Source organism: Oreochromis aureus, linkage group 18 (assembly GCF_013358895.1).
Source record: "Oreochromis aureus strain Israel breed Guangdong linkage group 18, ZZ_aureus, whole genome shotgun sequence".
Classification (NCBI taxonomy): domain Eukaryota; kingdom Metazoa; phylum Chordata; class Actinopteri; order Cichliformes; family Cichlidae; genus Oreochromis; species Oreochromis aureus.
In genome coordinates this window covers 26775189-26800253 of record NC_052959.1, presented here as the reverse complement: position 1 = coordinate 26800253, position 25065 = coordinate 26775189, and the positions used below count along the sequence as shown (strand labels likewise).

The window sequence follows — 25065 nt, the reverse complement described above, 5'->3', positions numbered from 1 at the left end:
ATCTTTTTTAGCTTACTTTTGTACATTTTGGTATTTTTGCATTGGAATTAAACTGCGCATAATAAGCCCCCCCCCAAAAAAAGCCAAAATAAAAATAAAAATAAAATTGAATACATTGGTGCAATATGAAGGGTAATGCAAGTGTAATGAATGCCTGCAGCCTTGAATAAATTGCCGTCATCCCGTCAGCGGAGAGTAGGCTGTTTTATTGATTGGATATTGGCGTAATTGGCTTTGGACGCTCTTTCAGGTATTGACTTTTATTAGCTGAGTTTTTACTGGTTCTCTGTGTCAGCTTATTCTGTCTATATTTAATGATTTTACTTAGCATGCTTGGCAATAGTGGAATGCACCAACGCATAAACACAATAAAGAATTATTTTATACATGTAAAAAGCAGCTGGCGGGATATTTCTGGGAGGCAATGATGGACAAATTCACAGCCAACACTTAAGGGCATCCAGTGCCACTTCTAAATTGGTGTGTAATGAATTTAAGTCATTATTTCTGCTGAAAACTCTCACATTAGTATGTATTCAATAAAGTGGACTTCCATTATTTCATGTTGCATTTCCTCCTAACATGGAGATAGAATTAATATTTACTGTAAGTTAATTTGTGATATTGATGAGATGCAATTTCCTCTCGCTTTTTTTTTGATTCAGCACTTTATAATTTGCCAGCAAATTCCTGGCTGAAAAACCAAGCTGCAGAGGGTTTCAGCCTAATTCTCTTGGAGAATGCACTTAGTGGAAACAAGAGATTTACGTTTAGGGTGGGGCAGGGCAGCTTATGATTGCTCTGCGATTGTTCTGTGGCTCAGCGGGCAAAGGTTTTTTCCCCATATTTGAAATTAGTCAATCAACAGCACCAAAATGATAGATTCAATCAGTATTGTTGAAACGTATCCCAAATTTTTTGTCAGTGCTACAATATTGAAAATAATAAAACCTAGTTCCCCTGGACAACATAAGCAGTGTGCTCAATAATGATTTTTTTTAATTCATAGAGGGAGGGGAAGGTACACTTTGAAGCAAGCGTGAGGGCGGGTCCACTTGAGCTCTTAAGAGCCAAATTAACACGAGAATCATTTCTCAGTATTTTCTTCAATTTTGCAGTAATTGTGTTTCAAGCATATTTTATTCTCTGTAATTGACGGCTGTGACACTGTATTCTGAGTTCAATAAATATTTCATGGCTCCTGAGAGGGAGCCAACCCATTAAAAATGTATGGTAAAATGTCTAAAAAAACGCATGGACCCCTATGGGAAAATCAAGCAAAGATATCGAGTTTTGGCAGAGCAGCGTTTGTGTGTGCATGTTTCATCCTTGTTTTGACTTGTTCTGACCGTCGTGCACAATCACACATCAGCACATAACTGGTGAGCGTGGCCAGTTTGCGTGTGTCTGTGAGAAGGAAACGTGTGGCATGCCTCCGCTCTTGAGCTAACCATAGAATAATTTATAATGGCTTTATTCTCTTTTATTCTACTTGTAGAGGAAAGGGTCTCAACAGGACTTCTCCAGCCAATTCTATATATCCAGTATTATTCCCTTATTAATATTCAATGCTACTTTACTGCCAGAGAGCTTCCGCACACAGTGCACTACATCAAATACCGCTACATTAAAAATTGACCACATTTTTTTTTTTAAATGTATATCATGGCTAGTTCACAGCACTTTTTTTGGCACTTCTGTTCGTCTTTTTGCAGTGGTTTGGACAAAATAGTAGAAATACATTCTGTTAATCTGTTTTCTGTCATTTGCTGTTTCCTGAATTTTATGAATATTTTGGTACAAAAAGTAATAAAATATACATTTTCTCTTTGGGACTCGTTTATGCCCTGGTCCTAAATCCACATAATCTATTGGCTTAACCATCTCTTTCAACTCTATCTCTTTCTCTCTTACTATATAAGCAACTCAGTCTTTCCTGCCTTAATGCATAAGACGACAGTTTGCAGTCAAACCGAATGTTTATTATTTGCAAAAGCAGAATGACAGTAAGCGCCGCCAACATTTAGAGAAATGTGCTGTCCGCAAAAGCTGCAGATGGCGTATTGCAAGTTTAGAAAATTTTCTCCTCTTACCTTCAGCCATGGTGGTGAAGAAAAATGGATACTGAAATATTTGGCAGAATGGATGTTTAGTCTTTTTTTTCTGCTTGCATCGTTTTCACTTGTGCTCCAAGTTAAAATAGCAGTTAAGCAAAAAATGTGTTTAACCGACTGTGCCAGAATCTGGAAGAACACCCTTTGGGAGAGTAGCATGAAATTTTGGTTTGGCAGGAGGGCATCTGGTATTTCACTCGGTTCAAGTTTTTTTTCTTTTTAGCCTGACCTTTGGCTCATGCTGTGTTTCTGTCCCTCTCTTTCACTCCTGTAAATGGTCACCCAGGCCACCAGTATTCTTGCACAAATAGCATTCACCTTGACTTTTAGATAATGAATCCTGGAAGTTGTAATTAATATTGTATGCAAAATATAATCTATTTGACATTATGAGCTGACCTGAGAATGAATGCAATGCTATTTGGAAGACTGACTGAAACTGTAGAAATACATACATGCAGAACCCTTGCTGCTGATTTTGAAGGGATAATGCGTTATTATTATTCTCACTGAATTAATTTCTTTTCCATGATCATCAGTAGACAGCCGTCGTGCCATTTGGGGCTTCACTGCGACTGTTGGAATACTTAATATGTGTGCCACAAGTACTGTTGTAATGTTAAGTTAATGAAGGATTTAATCGTTTTCCTTTGGGAATATTTTCTTCTATATTTGGTTTCTGTAAGCTACCGTCGTGTTTTGAAGTCTTGTTAAAAATGTGGTGAGCGTTTCAAATTTTTCATGAGACTGTGAAATGAGCAGGAGAATATGACCTTTTTTGTGAATAAAGAGAAAAATTAGACAGAGTTAAGGGTTTGTTGTATGTTTTTTGTGTAATTACCCAGTGAAATGTGTTTTGCAGTTAATTCAAACACAAATTAAAAAAAAAAAAAACACTTGTGTAATTGTAATTGATTTACTGTACACTTTTTTGCAATAAAAGGCATTGCTATAAATTTCCTTACAGCCCCATGCATGGGTTGGGTCCTTTGGCAGTTTTATAGAAAGGAGTTTCTTTCCGAATGTTCTAAAATGTATTGTTTGCACTAACACCAACATCCATTTCATCCGATGTATTTTCCTCTCACTGCATCAAATACTGGCCTTCTGTCAGACGCCGATCGTGTCCCTCTCGGCAATATTGGACACTGATGGATCACGGCCATGTTTTAAAAAGTGATAATGTCTGCTTTAGGAAGCTGCAAAGGTGGAGATTTTCACAGATTTCTTAGCCAGGAGACTGCAGCTTGTGTCCCATTTGGAATGCTGTGCTTTGCATTTTTCCCTTTATTTTTCCTCACTGATTTGTTATCATCTGACTCATATCCACTAGTTTAGATACTTAAAACTGCTGGCTCGGTTCAGCTGGGTTCAGGAAAATATTGTAGCATGTGTTAAAGTACATGGCTAGGCTGCTGCCTCTGTGACCCAGCCCTGGATAAGCGCAAGAGAATGGATGGATGGATGGTGTTAAAGTATACCCCTTCACAACATCAACCCTGCAAATTGAACAATTACACTGGTCATTTAAATATGACACAAGCATCCCTAAGTGACGGGTTGGGAGTGAAAGATGTGAGACACCAGCAGCTTTGACAAAAACGTCAGTATTTGACAGCCTAGTAATGAGAATGAGCTGTTTAGTCACAGCAGTTCACCAACTGAGCTTAAATGCTTCTGCAAGTTATGCCATCTTACTGCTTTTCAGACAGGCATGCAGATTTCTTGTTTTCTCATTTTATTTTAAAAGACAAAGCAAAAAATAATTTGTTCTATTTGCTCTGGGAAGCTGGAACTGGGGGAGTGTTTTGCCTCTGGGCTGCAAACATTAAACTCGGATGCCCATTCAGCCCAAAGAGGTGTAACTGTGCTGTGTTTAACTAACAGAAGCAAGTCACTTCCTTCTGAGACTGAAACAGTCATTATCTGCACATCCTAATTGGGCGCCTGTTAGCAAAACTGGAAAAAAAACGTCTAGTGCACCAGTCATGGCAGATACTTATAATAGAGACAGCATGTTCTGATTCTTCTGGAAGGTCAGAGCTGCTGTGAAATGGCTACGAACCATATTGGGTGCAAATCATAGCAAGCCTGCATCATTATTTTTCTCCCAGCTGGATTCTATCAGAGCTTTCCAAGTTGACCAAATAAATTCAAGCTTGTCTGTGATATTGAGGATGCTGCTGCACATTTTGCTGATAGGCCACAACTTTGCAGACACATGCAGTACTTGTTAGAAACTCAGCAACTGGCCTTAATTTTACAAGGTTAGCCCTGCTGCATAAAAGTCTTCTCTTTCTCTCTTTCTAACTCTAAAACTCTTTACGCCTCTCTAGGTGTGCCTGGCAAGCCTCAGATCTCAGGCTTTGAGCATGCAGTGAAGGAGGGGGAAAAAGTCACCCTGACCTGCACCAGCACTGGCAGCAAACCCCCCGCCACGTTGCACTGGTACAAAGGAGACCAGCTGCTGAAAGGTGAGAGATACGGACAGTGTGTGCAGTGCTTTGTGTCTGTCTTTATAATTTTGTGTTATGTGCGCGAGGGTGTTGTGAGGTCAAGAAAAATGTGTGTTGCACGTGTTAGTTTTTGTACTCTAGCTTGTACTCCTGGTAAGAAGTGTATGGGTGTGGCTGTGTGTTTGTTTAGGAAAGCTTGTGTGTCATTATGCAGCTGGAAGGATATTCTGAAGGAATGCAAGGATGTGATTTTTACTTGTGGTGTGTTTGTGTGAGGTTTCTGTGGTCACAAGTGTTTATGGGTGACTGTGATCCTTGATTGTACGCTGTGTATGGGTATTTGCGAGCGCGTATGCGACATTGGTGCGCATATGCCTCACGTTTGAGCATTTGCAAGATCATGCTGTGTGTGTATTGCGTCCTTGCCATATTGCCTGCTGTCTCTCTGTGTGCCCTGAACCTGTGTGTGCATATGTGTGTGTGCATGTGCGAGAGCAAGCTGCTTGTGAGTCCGAGTCCAGAAACGTGCTGCGTGTGTGCCCTTCTTTCCCATCATTCTTTCACACTCTGATCCTCTACTGACACATGTATCCAGGAGACGTGTATGTGGTGGCTTTTATTATATTTTGTGTGTGTTGTTCCATAGCTTATTTGCACAAGTGCACGTGTATGTTGAGCCGCAGCATATCTGCAACTGGGAGTGACACAACAGAGAGCGAGAGATAGCGTGGGTCGGATCTAGCTAGGGATAACGACAGAATCCAGCAATAAAAGGCAGGGCGGAGGAGAGGATGAAGGGATGAGGTCGAACAGAGAAACCGAGATAGGGAGAGCTTTGCATGAGGTCAGGCTGACTAGTCTTTTGTTACAGATAAACGGGAGAAATGAGAAGGGAAGAAAGAGGAAGAGGCACAGCAAAGACAGAGAGGATGTCATGAGAGGACAAATTAACTGGCTTCTTCCAAACAGATAAGCTGAAAATCAAGGAGACGATTGGCAGCTTCTGACTCACAGTGGTATTGGCAGTGCTTTCGTTTCTCCAAATTGCAACCATCTTTCCCATAACCCCCCCTGCTTCTTGTTTCTAAATCAGTCAGAGGTTTTCTGTTTTGCTTTACCGAGCAGAACAAACATGTTTGAAGTGTTGTTTCTGTCGCCCTTTCGCTCCTTCCACCATCTGCCCTCACACGAAAAAAAAAAACAAAAATCAAAAAACTCTGTAAGCTTTAAGCTCTCATTGTCCTGGAAGAACAGCGCTCTCTGTCTGTCGTCACAGCTCTCCAACAGATGCCGCAAATCCTACTTTATATACAGTACGCTGCGGTGTTTACACTGGTGAATCGTCTTTAGGAGGCATTTTTACAGTAATTACATTAATATAATAAGATAAAGATTTATTGATGTGAAAATGGACGCTCAGGCTTTGTAATGCAAAAATGCCCATCATTTGCCCTGATGCTTTGGCACTGTGTTAGTGTTTGCTATAATTATGGATTGAAAGGACTCAAAAGAATGGACTAAAGCTACAAAGAGAAGGAGTAATGGGAGAGCTGCCCGCCTGAGGACAGATTATCTGGTCCTTTTGTTACAGCTGAACTAAAAGCAGGAGACAGAAAGGAAGGAGAAGAGCGCGGAGATTGTTGCTTTTTAGAAACTGGATTTCTGTTTAAAGGCTCACTTCACCCAAAATACAAATAGATGCTTTTTTCCTGTATGTACCTGTAATGCCACTTCAAAGCATTCATAGCCCAAATACTGCCGTTCTGTTTGATGCCACTGCCATCACAGAGATACACACAATATTGTCCTTGTCACTGGTGCCATTGTATACAGAGAGACAGCACTCCTTTTTTGCAAAGTGGCAACATTTCCATTTAGAGGCTGGAGTGGTGGTCACAAGTTTGCCGGCCAGGCTTGGGACTTTATTTTTAACTTTAATGTCAATTGCTTATTGGATTGTCTTGCTCCTGCATTTTAATTTTGCTTTTACTTTATACTTATGATTAGTAAAAAATCTTGGCTCTTTTTTTTTTTTAAATAAAAGGTTGCGGTTAAGGTTTAAATATGTCCCTTTCTCAACATAAGTCCTGCATATCATCTAATGATGCTTATCCATTGCTTTTAAATGCAACAGCAATTAGAACAGGCTAGCTACACCAATAATTTTGGTCTTATTTGCTCAGTTTTTGAGATAAACACTGTAAGTGAATGTTATTTTGTTTGTAGCGCTCTATAGCGTACAGTATAAGTTTCATTTAGAAATTCAACAGCAGCATGTCTTTCCACAGACATGGTGGCGATTTCATATGCTCGACCTCATCTAAAGAAACAGTCGTATCCCCAGGAGCTATATATTTGCATTGCACATAGCCACACTGCATGATTTACATACTTAGTGTTTAATGTCATTCCACAGAGTAGGGAGGCTTTTACACAGCAAGACGGAAATTAAAGGTGCGGAAGTTCGGAGACTTGATAGAAAGGTAGTTTGTATTCTGTGATTTGCTCATTTCACTGTCATCAGAATCCTTCCCAATTCTTTGTGGTATTTTTTCTTGTCGTTTTTCTTGTCTCTTAACTATATGCATATCTTAAATGGCCACTCTAGCAGACTTCTAGTGGAAAAACAGAATATTACGTGACTCAAAACTGATGCATTCACAGCTTGTTCCATTTATGGGATAAATTCTGAAATACTTCATCCTATAGTTCCCATAATGCAATATAAAGGTGTTGTTCAGACTTTCTTATTCCTGCTAAAGCCACATGGTTGTGGTTAAATAGTCAAATTTTCTTAGGAAGGTTCTCAGCTGAGTGACCCAGAAGTGTCAGCCAGAATAACACGTTCCATAACATTCTCCTGATGTTATGGAAAGGTGTTTTCATGCCTCTGTTATCTCCTGTAGGACTGGATACAAGCTGGGCCATCCTTTATAAAAGGTGAGCAGATAATGCTGTCCTAGAATTCAAAGTGACACACTATCAGACGGCGCAGGAACAGAAACAATCAACATAACTGACAAGCTAGAGATCATCATATAATTTACTGCTGTCTTTGACTCCTCTTTTGAACTTTTACAAATTAATGAATTTAGGATATTAAAAACATTACAAATTACCGGGTTCCTCAAGGTTTTGAATTTGAATCACTGATCTGGCTGCTGTGATCTGGCTTGGGGTTGCATGTAAAGTATAGAGACATAGTTTATTTTGTGGAATTTGGATGAACCCAGGCTTTGAAACTGAGTAAGCACAGAGAGAAATAGAGACACACCAAGAGAGATTTGAAGGAGATCAACTCCATATGAATGATGTTGTGTTTGAGGCCTCGCTCAGCCATCCTGACACTGCGCAACACCAATCAGTCATTGCTGGGATGACACACACTCTGTCACAAACACAAAGACAAACCCACACACACACAAACACAAACCCATTCGGTTCAATACACAAACATTAGTAATGGACAGATAATAATCATACACACACACAGTGCTCATCTCCGGCTAGATCACAGAAGAGCACCACGGGTCAGTGTGCTATTATTACAGGTTCTCATTCATGCAGTTGCGGTGTATGTTTGTGTGTGAGTCCAAGCGTGTGGATGTTGGAAAGATGAGCCCATAGACTGCTTCTCACCAATGTCTGTGACAGCTTCACTGACAGTAAAGGAAAGATGGAGAGAGATGAAGAGAGAGAAGGGAATGAGGGCAGCACAGTAAAGTGTGTGTGTGTGTGTGAGAAAGACTCTTTGTATCAAGTAAGTGACAGTGAGGGGCTGCTGAGAAAACAGCGAACAGAGAGAGAGGTGAATGAATGAACGAGAGCACGTGCGTGTGTGTGCATGAAAATAGACAGAGTGACTGCGAGTATACTAAAAGAGTGATGGAAGCTGCAAAAGCCGATGTTGAGAGAGACAGAAGGAAGAAGAGAGAGCTGAAGGGGAATTAAGAAAACTGCAGAAGAAGTGAGGCAGCTTTGTGTCTGAGTGGGAGTAGATTGGGGGGGCAAGGATGAAGCAAAGGGGGACCAGTTTTAAAGAAGAGGGGACTGGGGAGCGCAACAGGAGAGAGAAGTGGAAAAGAAGGGAAGGCTGACGAAATGGAGAGAGAAATCCAGAAAGAGGATTTAGCAGTGAGCGGAGAGAGCAAGAGAGAATGCGGGAAAGGGAGTGGTAATTGAGAAGAATGAAAGGCTAAGAGCTTTGAAGACTGTATTAGTTGTACTGTGTGAAAGGGCTATGGATCATTTAGTGACATCGATGTATTGGATTGGGGATAATGGGGATTTATGGTGGCACTTAATGCCATACCGGTTGAATTCCAACCTAAATTGTCATAATGCAGAACGTAGGGCGGATGGTGAAGGGTACATGGGCGTGTGTCTGTGTGTAGCAACATAATGGACGAGAAAGGAAAGGTAGAGAAACAGAGTGATGGAAAAAGTTTTTCAGTTCCTTAAAGTGTAAAACTCGCAGCACTTGGAGAAAAGTGGACTCTAGGTAATGATTAATAATGATCATTAATGAGCAGAGTTTGCCTGGCCATGAAACTACTTTTAAGCCTCTGAAAACTATGCATAAAAATGGCTCTGATTCCCAAACAGTTCATGTGAAACTTGTTGAATTAAACCTCTGAATTAAAGTTGATGGTCTGAACTTCAACCACATCTTCTTTGTTTGATTTAAAATCAACTGCGACAATGTAGAGAAGCAAAATCACAAAAATCGTGTCACTATATGCATGTTTAAGGCTGAGAGGTCTTAGAAAAGAGCCCGAACTGCAAATATAAATTACTGCAGATGGAAAAAAAACAGTGCCCTTTTCAATGTAGTGGTTCTGAGTAAAAACTTAATTGAAATAAAGTTAAACTAGTAAGTGGAAGAAAATGGAAATACTATATCTTAAACCTGAGTATAGCACTTTGTCATCTGAACCACCGAATATGGACACACATGGACACAGTAAGACAAATGCATCCCATCAGCTTCACTCAGTAATTCAGTAACAAGACTAATTAACTTTCTTTCCAAATTAGATGACCTCATATGAACGCTTAAATCAGACTTCAGTGCTTTCTCTGGACCTAATCCACTTAAAGATTAAATCTGATGACTGTTTCGATTATTTTAAAACCTTCTACTCTTTCACAGGAAGGCTTTTTGCTGTGCATTTGTTTCTTCCTATTCACAGTCATGCATTTTCACACCTTTGAGAAACTGGAGTCTTATAATCAGCTCAACTGGTCGTGGTGGGGGGTAAAGTACCAGTTGGCATAATAGTGAATTTTAAAGAGAACTTATTCACTAATTTCATTTAGCTCCCCACACTGAGCTGTTTTTCTTCTTTTTTTAGTAATGGATTAATTTTGCTCAAACCTTTGTCTAAAAAGAGTCACTAAATACTCGTAGCATATTGAAAATAAAATATCATCTTTATGAGTCAAGATAGGCATTAAGATATTGTAAAATCATATTGTAAAACATTCGATTTAAAAGTGAAAGCATTGGCAAAATGATGATCGTTTTTCCTCAGTTAATGTTTTCAAACGTTAAAATATCAGTTTATTTATTATCAGTGGATTTTTTTTTTTCAAACAAAATAAAATCACAGTTTGATTGGATAATATCACATTTTCCCAGTGCAATAATTAAAGGACACCACACAGTCAAGTCTGTCTTTAGCACAAACAAAACAATTTAATCTCACTGGCGGCTTCATTGCTTTTACTACGAAAGCAGCGATTTTGGGACATTTGGTCCATGAACTAATGGATTAATTGAATAATTTTTTCCGCTCTAATCTGGACCTTCTGGTCACAAGCACGCTTCTTTAGCCATGAAGTACCAAACACGCTGGTCGCAGTAATTGCTGCATCCAGTTGTTTGATTTTCCTAATATGATTATTTTATAGCAGATTGTACGCTTGAGGGTTGATGCATCAGCAGCTCCACCACCTCATCTGCATGGCATCACCACCTTGGGGGAAGTTAGTTTCAAGGATGTGCCGATTGCCCGCCTTTTTTTTTAATCGAGGAATACGAGTTTTATGGAAAAGTGTCGGTATCCCATGAAATTTTTAGCAGGTGCTGGAGTATCGTTGAGCTTAAATATTAATGAAGGAGAATGCTGCACACACTTTTCCTAACACTGAATATTAAGATTTAGTTTAAAGATTTAGCAGTCATTAAAGGCATTACTTTGATCGTATGAGATGTTTTTGTAATTATTTTGTATTTTTGTGAAGTGTTTTGTGACATAAACTTTTAAACTGTTGTTAATTATAATGAATCATGTAATATATTAGGGGCTAGCAGCAGGGTGACTCACAGGAAGCCATTCTCATGGAAGGGAAATGGGGAGAACAGGCTGAGGTAGGTCAAATTACTCAAGAACTGAACTCTAAATCATTGGCAACAGTTCTAATGATGTAATTAATCCAATTTTGAAATTGTTTTGTCTAAATGTTCATCAGTATTGGTCAGGAGAGAGGTGCAACAGTGAGCGTAAAGCACTGTCAAGTTCTTTCATGCTTTGGAGCTGCTTTTCAGCCAGTCGTGTTTGGAATCGTGCCAAAACTGATTGAATTATGAAGCCAGAAAAGATTTTGATCCACCATGCAATGCCATCTGGAAAGCACCTAATTGGCAACAGCTTCATCATTTACTTCGTTATTATGAAGGCTACTTAAAGAAATTGCAAGAAAGCTTGCTTAATAGAGTTCAGGCAGTGTTAAAGAATAATGGTGGTTATACCAAATATTTACTTTCAGCCTTGTTGAGATTATACTTACTCTATTTTTGCCTTGTATAATGTATTTCCACTTATGTTTGCACATGCTTTAATGAATTGCTGCTCTCCTGGCAAAATATAAAGAAATGAGAGCTAGTTCTTACTGTATACCAGACACTTGTGCTGCCTTTCTGTCTGAACCAAGCTGTTTTAGCTCTCTTTGCCGCTTTCATTAAGCCAAATGTCTGCTGATTGGTTGCCCATCATTAACAACAGATTTGAACAGTAGGTTAATGCCGTGCCTGATGTGACCATATTAAGGACATCTCCTCTCATTGACGTTATACAAACAGAAAGATTGAGAACACTGTCTGAAACCACCATAACAGTGAGGGGAAAAAAGAACAAACTGAAGAAAGTTGATGTTGGTTGATGGAGGCAAAAGAAGTAGTGAACCTGGATTCGCTTTCATAGCCATAATCCTCAGGTAAACTATAGCAACAGATTATTCTCCCATGTAGACCAGTTGCTCTCCAAGATAGATGGACCGGTTCTTATATAGTGCTTTTCTACTCTGCCTGAGCACTCAGGGCACTTTATACAACTTGCCTCATTCATCCATTCACACCCATTCATACAAGTACTTTTTTTTTCTATGCTTAAGTGCTTTCTATCTAACATTCACACTCCAGTGAATACATTGGAGTGCAACTTGGGGTTGGGTACATTTCCTGATGATATTTGGCTACAGCCTGAGTTACAGGCACCCCACCCCAGATAATCTTTGAATGCCTCCCAGACTGTGGGAGAGACTTCCCTGCTAGAATCCACCCCAATCACAGAGTCATGTAGGACATTGTTAATAGAAAAAGTACTCATTACAGCGACTTTCAGTACACATTATATCCATTATCTTGTTCAGGTTTTGAGTTTGTCTGAAGATTTCTGTCTCATCTTCAGTTCGGTGATGATGAATAGAGTTTTGTGCTTCATGCCCACAGCAGTCAGAAGTAAAATATTTAAAAAATTTAACAATGACCTATGTTTCCAGAAATAACATCCTAGTTATTCCACAATGAACCACTTTAATTGGAGAAACAGTAACAAGGACCTTGTTTCTGCAGAGATTTTTTTTTTTTGTTCTTTTTAGATTCGCTCTCTAATGCTGTGTGCACCAGATTCTATTAAAGTCCACATTATATAGATGGAGACAGGAGACCTCAAGATGAATATCACAGACCAAGGGGACAAAGCAAATTGATCTGCATGGATATGCTTATGTGTTACAGTTAAAAAGACTTCAGAGTGTCTCTGTATGTTGCTCCAATCACTCTGGAATAAAACAAGCAAGACTTAAATTCAAAGTAATGAACAAAATGTTTTAACTATTAAATAATTATAGCCATTTTCAGGTTCTTGGTAAACTGACCCTTTAAACAGTAGAATATGTTAGCTGATGCATAATCCAATGTAGCACAACCTTTTGCTGTTTTCCAGTCTGATTTGGTTATTGCTCCGCTTGCAGCAGCTGACATGCAAATCTGCACTGATTATCTAATAATGAACTGAGGAAATGTGAATTATGGGCAAATGTGCATCACAGCTGTCTTGGGAAAAAGCACTTAAACTGACTGCATCTTGTTTTTTCCTTAATGAATATGTTGAATCGGTACCATGACCCCTTGGGCCCAAAAACCGTATTAAAACTCAATTGCACGAATTCAAAAATACTGTACACAAGAGTCAGGGAGTAAACAAATAGGGCTTCACCATTCCCAAGTCTGGTTTTTGAGATCCGTGGTCTTTAATAAAGGCAATATACTGCCTGTATTTGTGTGTGGAGCGAGAGAGAGAGAAGATAGTGAGAGAGACAGAAAGTGACTCCTTAGAGTGGCATACGATTATTGAAATGCACCTGGAAAGTAAACTAATTTTCTCTGTGGGTCAGAGGACTGGTCATGGTAATAAAAAGAGAGATGTCATTAGATTCAGTGGTATTTGAAGAGTTCTCTGGGGGAGGAAGGAGAAGAGAGGGAGGTGTCTATAATATCTGAGTTTTTGAGAGAAAGTGTGAGACAGTGGGGAAAAAACAAAACAAAAAAAAAACAGGTGTGTGTTTTTTCAATCCTCTTTCCTGCCACTATCTGTCTCCGCTGTGTATATGTTATTCATGAGCTTGACCTACATGTGCCCATGCTTGTGTGTGCATGTGTGAGTGTGTGCGTCAACCCGTGCAGGAGTAAATGATAAGGTTCTGGTCCACTTTCCAAGATTCACCAACCACTTTCACGGTCTGACCACCCAGTTTGATATCTCTTCTTACAATAGAATGCGATTTCTGGCTGACAACAACTCAACTGTGTTTATGCTTTCATACTATAACTGCAGCGCTGCTGCTGTTGCTCGCTCAGGCGCAGGCACCTCTGCCCAGTTCTTCTTCAGCACAGTTTCTCGTGGCAGCTTCCATAAATTTAAAGGAAAGAAGTATAACAGCTTTTGAAGTGTTTCTACAGTATATGCAAATCGGAGCATATTGTTACTTAAAAGTTTTTCTATAAAATCTGACCTGTTTCATCATTTTAAATTGAGAAATAGAGCTTCAACAGATTGTGTGGAAGATGTTGCAGATGCTCTTTATTTGCCAGAATAAATACTTTGCTTCAGTACAGTTGCTTGTCTGTCTACAGTGATGGATCAAATCATATGCAATGCAATCCGTCTCCTAAGCAACAGCGAGCAAGCGAGTCCAAAGAAAGCTGGACTTAGCAGCATTAGATCTTTAGCCTCTCTTGTCCCTTTGGTGTCCTTCAGCATGAAACATCACAGACTGGCCTGGTTAGTAAACATGAGCGTGCTGTATGCAGTTTACTGATGTTACATTGCTGTGGCTGTGGGTGCTGAAGAGAGTTGAAATTTTCAGTTGCCATTTGGAGGTGCCATCGTGCAAGGTTTACCCTTATGGAAAACACATTTGAGGATAGATACAAAGCTTTGAGATGTGTTTTGATTACATGAGAATTTAAAAATAAGTGTTGCCAGAAGAAACTGTTTTCATGTGTTCAACTGTCAGTGGATGAGTTTGAGGAAATTCAACCACAACCACAGTAGTTGATTGCAAAATGGAACAAATGTGGTGCTGCAGTTACCAATTATAAGACTATTTTTAAACAGTGGAAAGAAGATGTCTTCGATTTACATCCTATTATTGACAAAGAAGAACGTGTGCAATGATTTGGCTTGATTAATGACTTAAAATATGGATCAATTATAAGTGTTGTTGAGTAATTTTCTGTTGACTCACTAATGCCTACTCTGGTTAAGGTACAGTAAGCTAATTATTTTGAACACAAAGATTCTCTGTGATGTGAAGTCTTACTGGACAGAATGATTTATGCATTGCTGAATGAGTCAGCAGGGAAAAAAATGATGATGACGAGAGAAAACAGTGATATTTTCTCACATTGCTAAAAATATGGTTTGAAATGGATTGTCAGACATACAGTGTATGCGGAACAAAATGATACATCGCGGAACAAAACACCCGAGGGCACAAGGTAACTGCAAAAGCATTTTTCATTTAATGGGAACAAATGGGGGTCATTGTCGTTCTGCACAGTTCTGCGACATGAAACCGCCACATCCTAATTACAGTGCAAAGTCCTTTTCTGTGTCATAGCTTGTGAGTTGTGTGAATTTTTTTTTCAAGACTACTGTACCAGTCCCAGGTTGAGATGCAGTCGCTCTCCTCCTGACCGTATTCTTCTTGTTCCTCTTTACCTCAGGCCGTCCACAGGTGGTGGAGACTGTTGATGGCAACCCCACGTACAACGTGAGCAGCGAGCTCACCCTGGAGGTGAGCGCCAGCGATGACAACACGCTCATCACCTGCGCCGTCAACCACCCCTCTCTTACTCTGGGGGACAAGAGGAGCGAGCAGGCTCTGCGGGTGTTGTGTGAGTCAACTGGGAAATTGGGGGGAAGGAGGGCTGTTACAGAAGCCACTCAGGGACGGGTGAGATGCAGTGGAAAACCTCAGACTGCTCTGTTTCTTTATTTCTATCCTGACCTTTTCTTTTATTGGGCAGTATAAGCCCTTTTTCCCCTTTTTCGGTTTGATCTTTGCTCCAATAATTCCACATTAGCTGCCTGTAATCATGACCACACAGGAATTTCACCTTCCTCTGCTGGTGCACTTAGCCAGAGTTGAGTCACAGTGAATAAGGAGAGGGGGTTATCATCTAAAATGAAACTATAATTGGAGTTATGGAGTCTGTGTCACTGCTGCCACCCTGTGGGAAATATGACAGTACTGCATCGCCAGTGGAAAGTGATGTTGTGTAAGGGGTTATGTCATTGTGGGAGGCAGAGAGATGGTGACGCCTACAGGATGCAGATGGGAGTAGATGGAGATGGGGATGAATGGGATTGTGCTGTCTGCAAGTTTGCATGGTTACGAGTCTTCTGTTATATAACTATATTTTGTGTCTCTGTGTATATTTGTGGGTGTGTCTGTCGTACACTTACAGATTCCCCGAACGTGGTGATACACCCTGAGAGCACTCTGCCTAGAGAGGGGGAGAAGTTTTCTCTTCGGTGTGTCGGCAACGGCAACCCTGAGTAAGACAACCAGATGCCTCAGTGCTTAAACACGTACAGTGCTCACTGATTTAGCCAGAGTCTAGACACCACCTGCACCCAGTCACACGTATGCAGTCGAGGCACAAATATTAGTCATAACAACAATATTTTAAAAAGTGAATAAAAAAGATACTAACCCAAACAATATCCTTTATCTGGTTTAACTATGTAGCACATAATGTCATGGTCACGTTTCAGGATTTTCTAGCAGCTTGCGAGAAAACCAAGGCTGAATGATTCACAGTTGAAATATTTTTAAATGACTGGAGTGAGTGAACCTTGTCATTGACTGAATTGGCAGTAAAGCTCCTCCCACTTGTAACTGATGGTGCTCTTGTATGCTGAGCTGTGATTCACAGTGTGTCACCGAACAAAGAAAAAATGATTGTGAAAGACACAAAAACATCACAAAACGACAATCACAGTGACTCTTTCAGAACCGAAGAATCCCGCTGGATGAGCGGTAAAGTAATCAAGTTGCACCTTTTTTTAAAGGTTTAACTATCAGTAACTAATAATTCAGTCCAACATAACAGGATGCTGAACTACCATCTCTCTATACAATGCTAATAATTGCTAGTTTTGTGCTCAACTGATCCTGACAGGTTAGACTGAGCAACAAGCTGAATTCACTCTTACTGAACCGAAGACAGCAGGATCACCGCTGAATGTCGACACTAATGGGTTCACCTATTGTTGTAGTTACCGGAAAGCTTTTAAAACTAATATGATCAGTCGCTGACAAACAAAAGCCCAAAGTTAAAGGTGTTGCAACCACTTAGCTTCACACTTCCGCCCCTGTATTAAAATTGCGTAAGTGTTACTCTGATCTCTACTTTGTAGGCTTTACAAGGCAGGCTAAAATGGACTAAATGAAGACCTAACAGTGCTACGATTGGTTATAGAATCATTAGTGGTCATAGTTAAAAGACATCAGCTTTTACTCTTGGAGCGAGATGTCATTGTAGTTGATGTCAAAAGATACTTTTCAAGTCGCGTTCCTTGCACCTCTTCTTGTTCGCAGGGCCTTAAGTACTCAATGATCATTAAAGCAGAAATATTTTCTAAAATTTCAACATGTGCTACCATTTTTTTTTCTTGACAGTTAATTCAGGGTTTATATGTCTTTTGTGGAGTGCCTGTAGCTTTTCTGAAGTAAGTGCAATTGCTTGACATGATTCCTGTCTAGTAAACCTGAGTTCATGACCACATTCAGATAAATGCTGCCTCTTATATAGCACTTTGGCCTGTTTTACTGTAAGATATATCGATGGGAGCCCTGCCTGTAATGAACAGTTCAGGCTGGCTTTACTGTAATCGAAGCTCTCACCCCGGTTGTGTGGAGGACCTCAATCGAATTTTGAGGCATTTTAGAGCAACATACAATGAAATAGACACGCATGTAAATACTGTCACATTTTCTCACTGTAAAGGTGTAAGGTTACACAGCATGGGTACACAATCGTATAATAAACAAAGCGCACACACACTCACACTAATTATGCGGGTAACAGCAGTCACAGTAAGCACACACACACACAGAAACACTTGTAAGCAATCAAAAATTAACATGTTCGGTTTCTGATGCCTTCTTGTGCAAATGGTCTCTTGTTCAAACAGGACTTGTGTGCAAGCACACACGGACGCAGTTAGCAAAAACAGAAATCTGCTCAAACAAGCTCTGGTGTGTTCACTGATACAGCGTGTACATGATTTTTCTGATACCCGCATGCAAACAGAAACAAACTGCAAGCCGCGTCTTAAATCCTGCCCACACAAATGCACTTTCCCCTGGCCTTTCTGCATTATAGATGAATCTCCATCGATCCGTATTTCTTCTCCCTCTTCTTCCTCCTTCCATCCTTCCATCATCACGTATCTCTCTGCCGCCTTGTCACTCATAGCTCGTTCGCGCCTCTCCGCCTTGTCATGCCTCCACCCTTTGGCCTCCTCCTCCTCCTCCACCTCCTCCTCCTCACTTCGTCCTTTCCTATAACTCTCATCTATCTCTCCTCACACCTTTTCCCTCTAAACCCCCCATCCCTCCCCTCCTCGCTCTCCCTCTACTCTGCTGTCATCCCTTCCCTACTCATTCTCTTTCCCTGTCAGCTCATCACAGGAGTGGCTAGGAAGAAGACTAGCTGGTAAGTTTGATTGGCAGGTGGAACGCACAGGGGCGGGGGAGGAGGAGGTGACTGTCATTGCATGTACGTGCTGTAACAGGCAGCATGGTTGTGGATAAATTATAGGCAGTAAGGAAGCAAGGCATGGAGAGTGTGCCACAGTCAGGGGACCACCAATGCTAGAAATCCACTTGTTTGGGAAACATTTCAACCATCCACTGAATCATGTTTGTTCTGCATAAGGAATAGTCTTGTTCTGTTATAATAAATGGATCTGCAGTGTCTGCTTTGAAATGGCCTTGACAGGGCAAATGTTCAGGGTGCTCCTATTGGGATCACCCACTGCAAAAATTTACATGGAGTACATGGAGAGGCTTTAGATAAGAATGACTGCTGAGTGGCAGTGAAATAAAACAGAAGAAGCGAAGAGAGAAAAAAAGAGGCAAAGAAAAGAAAGGTAGAGAGGAAAGGAAAACAAACTGACAGGAGAGGAGAGGTAAGCGGAGAAAAGCGTGGGCAGAGGGGAGACAGAAAGATATGGTGACAAGCAGAGAATGACTAAGACAGAAAGGGGGAGCGCAAACAAGAGTGTGTGTGTGTGTGTGTGAGGGAGAGAGAGGGGAGTGTGCTCAGTTATGTGCACCGCTGCTTGTGGATGAGCTAGTGTCCAATTGAATCAGATACAGGTTGCCCCTGCAGCTGTCAGTCAAAACCCAATCACTGCAACAACACCTTTCCTCCGACACACCCAGCCACTCAGCTCCCTGTCCTCCTTTTTAACCGCCCGCCCCAATCAAACTCAATGAATGTCACACTCCATTCCAGGATACACACTTTTCTCTCTGTGGTCACATCCTGTCAGGTTCAAAAGAATAACAGCGTATCAAATTCTATACTGTGTTTCCTTGACGCCCAGCGGCAAGAACTTTCTAATAGAAGAGAAAAGGATTTGTGCGCTACATTCTATTATAGTTCCCATTTATTTGATCAGGAACACGGGGTAGTGCTCACAATCGCTTTACATTTCTATTCTTCAAGTCACATAACTGAGTTAAACTCTCCCCAGACTTTTCACTTAACATGTTTACAGCTTAAAAGCCTGGCATAACCTTGACCTAATGCTTGCAAGCTTCCTTAGGTCTGCAAGGTTGTGGCTATGTTTAGAAAACAGCAGGTGACACATTACAAGATTACTAACCTGCAGCTTGTTAGCAGACAAGGCCGTCCATGTCCTGTAGTTCAGTTATCATAAAAAGACCAAATATTTGTAGCCAAAGAGTAATATAGCTTACAGTACTGTGCAAAAGTCTTGAACCACATCTCATTTCTTTATATGTTGCTAGGAAAATGGGAAATAGGTGCAGCAGTTTATTTAGATGTGCAAACATAGATGGAAATGCAGTAAGCAAGGCAAAAACAAAGTTCATATAATATAATTCTAATCAGCTTGAAAGTCAATATTTGGTATGACCACCTCTATTCTTCTACATAGCATGCACTCTTTTAGGCACGCTTTCTTCTAATTTCTTCAAGTAGTCTCAAGAAATAGTTTTCCAGGCTTCTTGAAGGACATTCAAAGCTCTTATTTGGATGTTGGCTGTGTTTTATTCGATACTCTGTCAAGATGATCCCACACTGCTTCAATAATGCTGAGCCCTTGGGAGACTCAATCCATGACTGATACTGTTCCATTGTTTGTGTTTTGTTATCCAGGTTTGCTTTTACTGTGTTGGCAGTGTGTTTGGGATCATTGTCATGCTGAAAAATGAGGTTGTTGCCAATCAGATGCTTTCCAGATGGTATTGCATGGTGGATCAAAATCTTTTCTGCCTTCATAATTCCATCAATTTTCATAAGATCCCCAACACCACAGGCTGAAGTGCAGCTCCAAACTATGAGTGTTTTTTTTACACCTGTAGACACTCACTGTTGTACCTCTTTCCTGACCTTTCATGACCGTGCATCATGACAACAATTTCAACAAAAAATTTCTCATTTGGATCCAAATCCAGACCTGTTTTTCACAGATTTTCAGTCCAGTTTTTTGTGTAACTTAGCACATTCATTTGCCAATTTCATTCCGAGAACATTTTTGATGTGGCTTCGGCAAACATGAATCAACTTAAGGACTAGATGCATCTCTGGTCCTGTGTCAGGTCTTTGCTGGATTTTTTCCTATTTTTTAAAGACGTGACTTTTACATAATGTTCATCTGCTGCAGGTATCTTTTTAGCCCTGCGACTTCTTCATTTGTGCTATACTTGTGCAGTTTCTCAAAATTTTTAAAGGAAACGCTGCGGAGATGTGCCAAGTTTTAAGCTATTAACTCTTGGAAATCACCTTACTGTTGCAAAAGTACTATTTCATTGTAATCAAAATGTGTTATCATTGGTATTTTATTTTATATTAAATAAGGCAGCCTGCTGTTTGTGCAACAGGCTGCTAGTAGTTAAATGCATGAAGATTTAAAATAGTTTGTTTTTTTGTTTGTTATGCATAGACATTGGTTCATCAGAAGTGGCAAAGGTACAGACATTCTATACTGATTTAAATTATTTACTCAAATAAAAGTGAAAAAGTACAGGCTCTGAAATGTACTCAGAGCAAGAAAGTAAAAAGTCCTTTTTTGGACCTTTCTATCAGCTATTTTTGTGTAAAGCCAACTGAACCTTGTGCGATGTTGCTGTAATAAAATGATGTTAGTACACAGGAATATAAACTTTACTTTAGTCTAAATTTTATTTAGGTGTAGTGGCTCGCAGTGGGGAAAAGAATAATATCTCACAATAATTTCTATTGTGGGCTCCAGTGGATTCTTTTAGTGTATAGGCTGCGATCAGCTGATCTGTGCTCCTGCTGCTGCTGTTCTGAGGTTTACTGATCTTTGTGGAGTTAGACAACTATATTTAAAAAGATGCAAGCAGGGTCATCTTGGCTGATTTTTATCCTCTACACTGACCCTGTTTATTCTGTCTTTATACCAGTATGAAGGTGGAATTCAGTGAATTACGTGTCATCAGCTAAAGTTCATATTAATCTCTGCTATCCTTTATGTAACCTAACTATAACCAGGAACACCACATCCACTGTGCAACCTGTCAGTAACACAAGTTGGTATAACTGTTTGTTTTGCAAGATATGGAAAAAAAAAGCTTCATATCATATAGAGAGCCAATATCTGATTTAACAAAAAAGGGCTTATGTGTAAACTTTAAATTTCCAGTTTAACCTCTCTTCTTCTTCTCCTGTCCTGCCTTTCTGATCTTTTCCATCTTTGAGTGAAGTTATTTTACACTTTTCTCTCCCTGTGAAGAACAGCAGCTGGACCCTTCGCTGGCAGACACACTGTGCGACAAACTGCACACAGTTTGTGTCGCTTGCTGATATTTGTTGAGCTGATAATAACGTTACATTTGAAATTACCTGCCACCTAAAAAATGTTACTGCCTTTGTACTTGCTCTTCTTCTGTAGGGTTAGCTAGAAGTACTGAAGTACTGCGTACACAACTTAAAAACATCTCCACTTGTTCAAAGAAAAAAACAAACACCGGCCCACTTTGACTGGCAATATAAATTATGCATAGCTTATATGGTTTTGCCTCTTTCATCTTTTTTTTTATGCAATAACCCCTGGTGATTGAAATGCTATTAGGATTGTCTTTTATGTGTTACTGCTTAGGCTCACTAAGTTTAATGTTTGAAGGCCCGCAGTGACATGAAATAATAAGTCCCTTCAAATGTGTTAAACTGAAAGTAACAAGCCTGTTTTGAAAATGTAAAGAGTAGAAAGTACAGATATTTGTTTAAAAATGTAGGGAGTAAACGTAAAAATAAATAAATACTCCAGTAAAGTACAGATAATCTGGAAATTCTACTTAAGTACATTAACAAATTTGTACTTCCCAAAATTTCTCTAAAAAAAGATAGGCACAAACAACTGAGTTGAGAGTGAGTAGAAAAAGCAGAAAAACCTTAAAAGATCAAAACGCCTCGAGAACTATTGCCTAAGACCACCTTAAAAATACAAGAAAGTCTGCTTGGAAGGAAAGTATAAAGAAATGAGGAAAGGCATTTGCACCGCACTGTTTGTCGGTACCATACAGCCACATTGCTGTTGCCACATTCAGCCAGGTATACTCAGCCTGGAGGACCTTTCTATACCCTTCTTTGCCTGGGGGTCACTTTTTTTTGAATGACAGGAGATCAGGGTCCAGTTAATTATCATAACAGCACTAAATAAATAAAGAGTGAATAATGATTAAAAGGCCCCCAAGTCATCAATTTTATTTTCAGATTTAGTGACTTTTAAACCGCATTAATTTCATGCAAGTACAGATATGATGCCTGTGGATACGGATAAAGCATATTTTACTTTATTTATTATCTGAATTAGTTACAAATGCTTTGGTTACAACTGAAGGAGTTCATACAACATTAAACGTAGCTGGAGCCTCTTCAGTAAATTTGATTTAATGAATAAGTGCACCAGCCTGTGGTGGGCCCAGTTTGGCCCACTGGCTGTAAGTTAAATACCGCTGTTGTGTATCTACAGCAAACAGGTTGTCAAACAGAAGTTTATTTATACACGTGCACACACAGAGCAACATTGCCATTCATTTGTAAGTTCAGTCTGTATGTCCAGTCTGCTGAGCGATGTTCTTTTACCTTTGCAGCTTTAGTCTCTAAAAACTCCCAAAGGGTCGGCTGTGGCTCTTTAGCATCTATTGCTCCAATTTCCAACTGATGAAAACGGAAAAAAAATTAGTGGCATAATCATTTCACCCATTGTTAATACAAAAAAGGTAATTAGAGCAGCTTCAAGGCTGTCTATATTCTGCAGGAAACAGTGACCTTGGGTGTGAGTGCCACAGAGTGGGTGTGAAAGAGCGAGAGCAATGAGATTCGCGTGTAGTCTCTGGGATTTAATCAAAAATAAAAACAACATAAAAAATCACAAGGCTTATCCATTTATAATCTCTAATTGTAAAAATACCATTATCTGATCACATGATATGTTCGGTTGAAATAACTGTTGAATTACAAAGATTTTATAAATTAGCTTAATTTAACAAATCTTATATTAATAATTTAGCAGAAATACCCAAAAGCTCATTCTTCTCAGTGATAATGATTACAACTGGGAGAGGGAGGCGTATGCAGCTCCAAAGTACCCATAATTGCAATAAAGAATGTCTTCAAGCGTATCATGACTTTTGTACAGTGTTTACTAATGTGTGTTAATTGAAAACTTTCCACCTAAGCAGGGCTCACAGCCAAGAATAAAGCGCAGAGTTTAGACCTGCACGCTGGGAATTATCAGATCATTATCGTGATCTCACCAATCCGCTTTCTCCACTTAAGCTGCCCCGCTGTATGTAAACGTATATCGAGCATTATGTTTGATATTACTACACGAGTCACAGCCTGTAAATGTGGAGTTAATTGTTCGGTTAATTGCACATTATCAAGCATTTGGAAGCTGTGTAAAACAACAGAAGATTACATTTTATTGCAGGTAACCACACAATGCACTGAAATGACATGCTGGTTTTTAAACATTTTATGGCTGAATAATCATGTTTTATTTGCCTCGGAGCACTGAAAGGCTTTCCCTTCAGGATTGTTAGGATTTCTTTGCCTAAAATGAAGCGTACTCGAAACTTTGACACTTGGTCTTTCCAAGCGTTTGCTCCACGGGAAGTGTCAAGGGAGCAGATTGTGTTTTTCATTAGCTTTCAGCCATTTGGAGAATTTCACCCAGCAGCAAAGACCAACAGAGGTACTCCTTTACAGCTGCGACTCATCCAACTAGGTTTTAAAATACTGGTTTGAAGTAGCTTATTCAAAGAGGTTCATAATTCCTGCCATTTACATTTAGCGTACGAATGCCAACCTGGCCAAAGCCGTGAAGTTACGGATCGCACCTTTAGGTGTCGCTAGGAGTTTTTTCACATTTCCAAGAGTGATTAATCAGTCCAGTATATTCAGGTCTGTCCCCGATTCAGACTCCCCGTCATCCTAATTACTGTACAGTGCTTAAGGACTTGCACATTTACATAATTGATTCTTTTATCAAAGCTCGTCTCGCTATCTCTCTCGTTCACAATCTGTTATGCAGAATGGATTTTTTAGCGCAGCCTGATTTGAAATGCTGATCTTCACTCTGTTGTCTTCTTCTCCTTCCGTCGCTTTTAAGCGCCTTTCTTCTTCAAGCCGTGCCATTCTTTTTTCCATCTTTCTTTTTTATTCATCTGCTTTGCTGTCTCCTGCAACAACTTCCCCATCCCTCCTTTTTTCTCCTCCTGTTTCTAACCGTGTCTCCTCTGCTCTGCTCTCCTGCTTTTATCTTTTCTTTTTCTGTCTGTATTCCTCCCAGTTTCCCCGCTCCTTTGACCATTCCTTCTTTTCGCCTTTCTCACTCAACCTTCTTTCTTTCTCCAGAAGCACTTGTCACAGCTCCCATCTCTCATCACTGTAGAATCTTTTGATTTTTTTTCTTTAAATTTAAGCAACTTTAAAAAAAAATGTTCAGCCTGTATATGTTTCAGCTGAGGTCTCTCATTCTTTCTGTCTGCCAGGCCCACTATCTACACGTGGGACAAGAAAGATGGAGGGCTCCCCTTACAGGCCAAACCTGATGGTGCTGTCCTGCATTTCTTGATGCTCAACAAATCAGATAATGGCGTCTACGTGTGCCACGCTGACAACGGCATTGGAAGCAGCGAGGGGGAGTACACACTCTTGGTGCAAGGTAAGGAGAAAAAGCAAAAAGAGGGAAACAAGGGATGTGTGGTGACAGAAAGAGGAAGGAGAGGGACTCGGGGATGTTTTCTTTCTTCATCACGTTTTTTTATTTCTTCTTTTGTTTGTTGTGGCTTTGCTTGTACTTCCATCTTTTTTTTCTCTTCTGATTTTCTTTTGTTTCTTTCCTCCTGTCTTTGTTTTTTCTTTTTGTTTTTTTCTCATCCAACCGCGCCTGACCACAACCATCCAACCGCTTTCG

General features: G+C 40.0%; 1 protein-coding gene across 8 annotated transcripts in view; it reads left to right on the top strand.

Moving 5' to 3' along the window:
- cadm3 (cell adhesion molecule 3) overlaps window positions 1-25065 on the top strand; it is a 95833-nt gene that overhangs the window by 59153 nt on the left and 11615 nt on the right. For all 8 annotated transcript variants that reach the window (XM_031754945.2, XM_031754943.2, XM_039602567.1 and 5 more), the window contains exons 5-8: window positions 4451-4588; window positions 15084-15254; window positions 15828-15918; window positions 24641-24813. In XM_031754945.2, coding sequence (XP_031610805.1) covers window positions 4451-4588; window positions 15084-15254; window positions 15828-15918; window positions 24641-24813 — 573 coding nt within the window. The remainder of the gene's footprint in view (window positions 1-4450; window positions 4589-15083; window positions 15255-15827; window positions 15919-24640; window positions 24814-25065) is intronic.